The 8,955-nt window shown below is 38.5% G+C and overlaps 1 protein-coding gene across 1 annotated transcript in view; it reads left to right on the top strand.

Moving 5' to 3' along the window:
• MYO1E (myosin IE) overlaps positions 1-8,955 on the top strand; it is a 230,912-nt gene that overhangs the window by 128,570 nt on the left and 93,387 nt on the right. The window contains exon 5 of the mRNA XM_037739750.1: positions 8,326-8,413. Within this exon, the coding sequence (XP_037595678.1) occupies positions 8,326-8,413 (88 nt within the window). The remainder of the gene's footprint in view (positions 1-8,325; positions 8,414-8,955) is intronic.

Raw genomic sequence — 8,955 nt, 5'->3', positions numbered from 1 at the left:
AGGCAGGAGAATTGCCTGAACCCAGGAGGCGGAGGTTGCGGTGAGCCGAGATTGCGCCATTGCACTCCAGCCTGGGTAACAAGAGTGAAACTCCGACTCAAAAAAAAAAAAAGAATTTGTGTTACTTACCCGGTGGTTTCAGGATGGCTGCTTGTTTTTTGACTGTTACGCTGTTAGCCATGGCATGTATTTGAGAATTAGTTTTTTAGTGTAATTCTAAGGTCTGATGGAGACTCCCTCTCTCCATGGCTCTGAAACCTCCCAGATGTGCTTCACCTCCAATTTGTTTCTGGTCCAGATATAGTAGGGCTGCCAGGAAGGGAGACTGTGAATTGAGTCATTGGAGAAGGCTGTCCAGGACCTTCTTTGATGTGGTTTCTCATTCTTGCAGAATTATCTTGTCTTGTGATCACAGTGATGCAGGCAATTATTTGTTAGTTCCAACTATGTGAGGTAATAAATGTTATTGGCAGAAGGCTTGCTTAAATGGGTGTGTATCAGTAAAGACTCAGGAGTAGCTAAGAGTTTTCTAATGCTGTGTACTATTTATAGGGTTACTTTGGGAAACATCGTTGATTTTTATTGACTAGTCAACTCATATGAGGATCTTAAAGGTTTACCTTCCTCTGAGACAGTATAGCTCTGACCCTTGACACAGTCTCCCTCACCTCCTTTTCTAGCTCTGCCACTCACTAGCTAAGTGTCCTTGAGCAAATTGCTTACCTTTACTCACTTCAAATAATGGAGACAATAAAAGCACCTACCTCATGGGCTCTTATGTGGGTCAAGTGATTGATACATGTAAAGCACTTATAACAGCCTATGATATGCATAATACACACAATGAACACATCCTACCTACAGCTATCATAGCTACAATATTTCTGTGTGTTCCTTCCAAGCCTCCTTTGGAATTGATGTTATTTCTCATTGTCTGGACCGTATTTCAATAGATGAATAATTATATTCTCCTTTAATAACTCTGGAATTCCAAAAAGTGTTTTTTAAAAAACTATCCCTATATTTTTATTCCTTGGGTTACACCTTTTGAAATAAGAGTCGTGTTCCACCATATGTCTCCGTATTTGCAAAAAAGCAGGGTCTAATTAAATAAGTCCCAGTGGGAATTTCCACTGTCTTGTTTATCTCCCCAGCACATTGACACAGTTGATCCTGACTCCATTGGCTCCCATGAAGCCACATGCATCCTCTTGCCTCTCTGTGTGCCTCTCTGACTTTTGCATTTTCTTCTCTGTTTTCCGTGTTTTTTGCCCTTTATAGCTCTAAAGAGTTCAGGCATTCCATTTTGTAGGATGACCTCAGGCTGAGTCTACCTGATATTTCCTCATGACCAGGCTTAGGTCATGCTTTCCAGGCCAGAATATCTTAGAAACAATGCCGTGCTCTTGATCACCTGGTTCCATAGGCATCTGCTAGGTTTCTTCTCATTAAATTCACCCTATTTTCTTTTAGGATATGTTAGTATTTTGTCGGGATATATTCTGAGATTATGACAACATTCTGCTTCACATCAAATCTCCACCTACCAGCCTGAGCATCCATTAATGACTCCTCCCCAGTCAGTCATCCATATGATGGCTGCCAAATGGTGATGATCTATTTCCATCATTCCTTCTATATTTATTAGTTGGTATTCCACTGTGAGGAAGAGCTTTCCCTTCTCTCCTATTTATTTATTGATTCATTTACTTTCTTATGGCAATATAGAATTATGGCTTCCTATATATTCAAAGGTTCATAATCTATTATTATGATTATTTATTTTGATTTAGCCAGTGAGAACCCCTTTCAGCTGGCTCTTATGTGCTTGACATGTCCACATATCCACTCATATGCTTGACATGTTACACCACTTTAAGTTTCCTTACCTTTTGGCACAGTTAAATATTCCACGCTCAGCTTGAATTTTCCCTGCCCCAGCCCTGGCATTGGTCATTTCCCCAATCAGCCCTGGTTCCTTTTCTTGAAAAACGGTATTTAGAGACCAACATTGGGTGCTTTGTGTGTTTAGTGACACCTGTGTGCCATTGCTTCTAGGCCCTCTTAGTGGACATTGCTAAGAAATGTGTTTACTTAACTATTCTATGTTGATGGATATTTGCATTATTTTCACAATAAGTGTTCTATTTTCATTGTATTTCTTTTTAAGATTTTAATTTTGGGCAAGTGATTCTGATTTCGTATTTATAGAAGTCATATGGAGGTTCCCATTTACATTAATAAATTGTGTCAATTTTGAAAAAAGTGCAAGTAAATAATATATCAGTTGTTCTACATAGGTAAAGGCAAATTTATCAGTATGCTGCCTTGAGAAAATGGAAGTCTAGAGTCTATATAACATGTAGCATGAAATGCCACAGGCCAGAACCCTTCGTGCATCCCCAAACCTGATACCCAGGAACCTGATACCCAGGGTCACTCTTGGATCTCTACACTACCTTCCAGCTCGACTCCCTACCCCTCCCAACTTCCCACCTCACACTCAAGCCCTGTTACTTTTTACTTGTTTAATTTTTTTTTTAAGAGACAGAATCTCATTCTCTTACCCAGGCTGGAGCGCAGTAGCTCAACAATAAATAGCTCACTGCAGCCTCACTGTCCGGCACTCAAAACAATCCACCCACCTCAGCCTCCCAAATAACTGGGACCACAGGAGTACACTACCACATCCAGCTAATTATTTTTAATTGTTTTTTTTTTTAATTTTTAATTTTTAATTAATTAATGTATTTATTTTTGAGATAGAGTCTTGCTCTATCACCCAGGCTGGAGTGCAGTAGCAAAGTCTCAGCTTACTGCAACCTCTGCCTCCCAGGTTCAAATGATTCTCCTGCCTCATCCTTCTCAGCAGCTGGAACTACAAATGCATGCCACCATGCCCAGCTAATTTTTTTGTATTTTTAGTAGAGATAAGGTTTCACCGTATCAGCCAGGCTGGTCTTGAACTCCTGACCTCAGGTCATCCACATGCCTTGGCCTCCCAAAGTGCTGGGTTTATAGGCATGAGCTACCATACCTGGCCAATTGTTTTTGTTTTTATTTGTCTTTTTATTATTATTCTTATTCTTGGGTTTTTTGGTTGTTTGTTTTTGTTCTTTTTAAAAAATGAGATCTTGTTATTTGCCAAGGCTGGTCTCCGACTCCCTTGGCCTCCCATATTGTTGAGATGACAGGTGTGAGCCACTGTACCCATCCCCTCAAGTCCTGTTTAACTACCTGTGATTCCCTTCACATGTACCCCACAGAATTTTTATTTTAGCCTAGCACTTTCTTTCTTTCCTTCTTTTTTTTTTTTTTTTTTAAACTGTACTTTAGGTACCCTGCAGAATTTTTACCTCTTCGTTATGGCTCAGGGTTCATCCCAATCTCAAAGATGTATACACACAAGTACATGTACATATACACAGCCCTCCTGGCTAACTTGATTGTCCTTGTTGAGACGTAACTAATTGTGACTTCCTTTAGGAATCTTTTCGTCAGGGATAGCTGCCACCCACAGATCCCTAAAACTATACCCACATCTCCACTGTGTTATTAATAGCCTTTGTATTCTCGACTTCCTTGTGAGGCAGTGAGTGAGCTCTTCTCTGACAGAAGCCACATCTCATTCTGGCCTTTGGCCTAACACATTGGGACAGAGAGGGATAATGCATGTTGGGTGAACAAAAGTAGGCATCATTTTTGTTTTAAGTGTTTATGCTTTTTAAAGCACAAACAAAAAGTTGGAAAGCAGCATTTCAATTACATTGATCAAGCCAGTTACAAGGGAACACCGGTTCCTGCCGTACAGAACCAGGAGAGAGAATTTGAGACCAGGAATGGGGAGATGGGAGTGTGTTGGTGAGTCTTCCGATAGTAGTAACAGCTGATCCTACTTATTTTATGGAATATCTCAAAAAATAAAAATAAAGAACTGAAGTATTTTTACACTTGCTGAGTCAGTTGAAGCGACCAGAAAATACTATTGATTTTTAAGTGAGGAATAACCCGTCTCAGAAAAATAATTATGGTCCTTGGATTATGTCATTGTAAATGGCTTTTTTTTTTTTTTTTTTTTACCCCAAAACATTCTTTCCCTTGCTTTGATATTTTACCATATGTTTTCATTTCTATAACACACACGCACACACACAAACACACACACACATACATACACACACACTACAGTACTTCCTGTTTGAGTTACTATTTCCTGTAAAGTCCGTTATGACTTTGATTGAAAATTGCCTGTCTTGTTTCCAGCTGGCTATACAAGAACTAACTAGGGAGTTTGCTAGAAATTCCTATTCCTAGACTGTGTCTTCAGAGACTGGGATCCAGCAGGTCGGAAGAGGGGCCAGACATAGGCAATTAGAAAGTATTCTGACGATTCTGATAGACTGGCAGATTTGGGAACCACTGGGATGTTTTCCTAATTTCTAGAGTATTTGTGTGTGTGTGTGTGTGTGTGTGTGTGTCCACTTTAGAAGTCAAGTGAAGACAGATAATTAGGAAGGGCTGCCTGGAAGCATAAATGAAGCAAATTGCTCTATAATAACTGTTGTGAGATGCAAAGTAATAATTTGGGATGTGCTGTATGATCTGTCTGATACCTTCGCTTTCTTTTAGCTTAGGTTTTAGTCCTGGAGAATAAACAATATTTTCTCATCCCAAACAGACAAGTGTAATCATCGTTGTGTATACTGTAAGCTTCAAGTCATTATGTAACATTCCATTATTGTACCATATTTTGAGCAAATCACTGCCTCTGATCAATAAAAATTCTTCTTAAGCGTCTGTAAATTGAAACCAAGTAATGAAAATTCCAATCAATGTTTAGTGAGAACTGAATATTTTAAGTCTCCTGGAAAAGATCCCAATTATGGAGAATGCAGATACCCTATTTTTGGAACTGGTATACTTATTTTAATATATGAAAAGGGTTACTTTCCATTATTATTACTTTCTTTTGTTTCCAACAAAAAAGACAATATTTCATGTCTGAATACAGTATTCATCGAAGACACAGTGGAGGGGGGGTTACTAGCATTACTATACTTTTATAATTCTTTTTTCAATTTAATCAATTCTCCTTCATAGATGTTATTTTATAATTCTAATAGGGTTTGCTTGCTCTCTCTCTCTCTCTCTCTCTCTCTCTCTCTCTCTCTCTCACTCTCTTTCCCAGCTTGTTCTAACAAAGTTTAAATGTGACAGTGTAAACTTAAGGAAAATATACATACTCACGGTGATGTACAGGAAGTTGAATAATAGTGAATGAAATTGATCAATGGTGATTATCATTGTGAGGTGTGATCCCTCCCTTTTTCTCTGTAACAGCTGTTTTTAAGAATCTGAAATACACAAATTTCAAAAATATCTAAAATTTTGTTTTTGAGATGGAGTTTCGCTTTTGCTGCCCAGCCTGGAATGCAGTGACGCCATCTTGGTTCACTACAACTTCTGCCTCCCGGGTTCAAGAGATTCTTCTGCCTCAGCCTCCTGAGTAGCTGGGATTACGGGCGCCCACCACCACGCCCAGCTAATTTTTTAATTTTTAGTAGAGACAGGGTTTCACTGTGTTGGCCAGGCTGGTCTCTTACTCCTGACGTCAAGTGATCCACCCACCTCGGCTTCCCAAAATGCTGGGATTACTGGTTGAGCCACCGTACCCAGCCTAAAAATCTAAAACAATTTAAGCATTATGAGAAAGTACATCAAAAGAAAAAAGAGCCAGGCACGGTGGCTCACACCTGTAATCCCAGCACTTTGGGAAGCTGAGGCGGGTAGATCACCTGGGCTCAGGAGCTCTAGACCAGCCTGGCAAACATAGTGAAACCCCATCTCTAATAAAAATAAAAATAGCTAGGCATGGTGGCTCATACCTGTAATCCCAGATACTTGGGAAGCTCAGGAAGGAGAATCACTTGAACCAGGGATGTGGAGGTTGCAATGAGCTGAGATTGTGCCAGTGCACTTCAGCCTGGGTGACAAAGCGAGACTGCATCCCCCCAGAAAAAACAAAAAACAAGAAATCATTCCTATAACAGACTCCTAATAAGTCAGGAATATTTCTTTTTCTTTTCTTTTCTTTCTTTCTTTTTTTTTTTTTTTGTGGTATACGCAGAACGTTTAGACATAAAGTCAGGAGTATTTCTTTTTCCTTGTCTATTTATTTTTAAACTTGTTATAAATACTATGTCTTCTATTCACGTTTCCACTTAAGCTTAGCTGCATTATCTTTATCTTGCTTCATAGTCTTTGTAAGTATTTCAATGACTGTGCAATATTACATTGGGTAGTTATACCATTGTAATCTTGGACTTTCCAATATTCTTGAATATTTACATTGTTTACAGCTTATAAAATGGGGTTTCATTGTTGCCAAAATGTGTAATTCAAATGATAGAGTACTTGTATTGACCTTTGATCTAGTAAATACATCATCTGAGTATGTCAACCATTTGAAAAGATAATTTTCCCATGGAGTTGAATTTACCAGACCTACTTAATGCTTGTGAGTAAGCATGTCCTCTGGAAGCAGTGTGACGCCTCATCCCAGGCTTGCTGGCTTTCTACTTGCTACTGTAGCTTATGAAATTTCAGTTTGCTTTTTTCATTCATGTGACCAGGAAGCCAAGAGCATAGCACTAGGATGGTGAGTGAATCACATAGATGGGTTCAGACTTTTGAAGGTCGTAAGCCCTGAGCAGAGGATGGTTCCTGCCTCCCCATAATTTCTTTAAAACCATATATTAGTTCAAGGAAATTCAGCAAAGTTTTGAGTTTTGCCATATGGCCAGCTCAGTTCGTTTGTTATGTTTTGTTTTGTTTTGTTTTGAAATACAAAATTATTTCAAATTTATTTTGGTTTCCTTTTGGAAATGGGAAGGTCACCTTGCTTGACTGTCCCCTAAGCAAATGTTTTCTCTTTTCTTGGGTAATTCAGCAATCGATAACAGTTAATTGGGCTGGATATTCATAGATGAACATTTGCTCCACACCCTAAAATTTTTTTGTTGGAAAGAGCAAAACAAAAATTTTGTCATATGAACTTGTAGCAGCCTGAATTTTTCATACTAACTCTCACCATCATTTTATATGACATGCGTTTCTTTAATTAATTAATTCTCTTCTGGTAACACAAAGAGTACCAATAGAAAGGCGAAAAATCTGACTTAAGCATGTTTTGAATTGAGGTTATTATGAATTCAGGGGAATTTTGAAGGAAGAATGGGGACTTTGAAGAGCACACTATATATTATTAACAAAAGACTCTCCCCCTGCAGGAAGGCTACCCAGAGGAAGGTGGCTTTTGTTACTCAGGATGTGATTAATATTGCTTCAAGGTTTAATTTTAGAACTTCTAAAATAAGGAAGCTTGCATCAGTTCAGGCAAATGGTTTGAAACCTCACAATGCCCACTTTTTCTTTTCATTTTTTAAATTACAAAAATAGCATATGCATTATAAAACGTTTGAAAAATAATGAATTAAAACAAGCTTCTCATTGTCTCTGCCTTGACCAAAACCTTTGTTAATATTTTGTGGTAGTTCCAGTCTTTTTTTTTTTTTTTTTTTTTTTTTTTTTTTTTTTTTGAGACAGCTCTTGTCACCCATGCTGGAGCTCAATGACGCAATCTCCAGTCACTGCAACCTCTGCCTCCTGGGTTCAAGTGATTCTCCAGCCTCAGCCTCCCAAGTAAATGGGATTATAGGCACCCACCACCATGCCAGCTAATTTTTGTATTTTTAGTAAGACGAGGTTTCACCATGTTGGCCAGGCTGGTCTCGAACTCCTGACTTCAGGTGATCTGCCTGCCTCAGATTTCAAAGTGCTGGGATTACAGATGTGAGCCACCACGCCTGGTCCCAGTCTTTCTTTCTTATGTACTTTAAAAAAAATTGTAATTGTGTTTTGTATATAACTTCAATGACTTATTTCACTTAACATGGTTTCATATGCTTGTTTTCTACATTACAGTCTCCATGACAGTTGTAATTTATGCAGAATTCCACCCTTGTGATACTCCATAATTTTCCTAATTATATTCCCCATTATCGGGCATGTAAAATTCTTGATGATCACTTCTGTGCACAGTGGTGGTTATCCACACCATGTTACTTCTGCTCACATGGGTCACAAAGGCGACCTAATCTTGCCATAGCTTGCCTTTCTCTACCGGTATTGTACTTGGAAAAAAAAAGGAATTCCTTTCTACCTGTTTTCTTTTTGTTTTTGTTTGTTTTGTGGGATGCGGGGACAAGGAAGGGAGCTGGTCTCAATTCACTTCTCAGGTGAGCATTTTTGTCTGTCTTTCTTTAGCGGTGAAAGTGGTGCTGGAAAAACAGTGGCTGCCAAATATATCATGAGCTACATCTCCAGAGTGTCTGGAGGAGGCCCCAAAGTCCAGGTGAGTGGGTGATGGCCCATTATGGTAACTTATACTATGGGAAATGTAAGAGGCTCCGGTTGCAGTTAGAAAACAATTTTTCTTCCACAGAAAAGACGTTGGTTCTCTAACTGTGAAACTTGAAATCTGCAAAGGAATAACATGTTTTAAGATAGGTGTGTACCTAGTATTCGATGAATTCCTATAAATCAGTAAAAAGATCAGCAGCCCAAAAGGAAAATAAACAAAGGACATGAAAGACAACTCATAGAAAAGGAAATACAAATTACTCACAAAACACGGAAGTGTGTTCGCCATCATGATAAAAATGCAAATTAAAACTACATTAGAAAACTAATTTTTGCCTAGATTAGCAAAAATCTTACCATGTTTTAATCACTTGATCAGAAGGGAGTAGCGACACAGTTTTTCTTATACATTGCTGGTAGAACATGAACTAGTACACTTTAATGAAGGACATTTCAACAAAAGCTATCAAACTTAAACATATATGCCATATGAGTCGGCATTTCTGCATGAGAGAATTTATTCTTTAGATATGT

This window comes from Cebus imitator, unplaced genomic scaffold, assembly GCF_001604975.1.
Source record: "Cebus imitator isolate Cc_AM_T3 unplaced genomic scaffold, Cebus_imitator-1.0 Scaffold74, whole genome shotgun sequence".
In the NCBI taxonomy this organism is placed as follows: domain Eukaryota; kingdom Metazoa; phylum Chordata; class Mammalia; order Primates; family Cebidae; genus Cebus; species Cebus imitator.
Note: the sequence above shows the minus strand (reverse complement) of the source record. Positions and strands in the feature narration are given on the sequence as shown.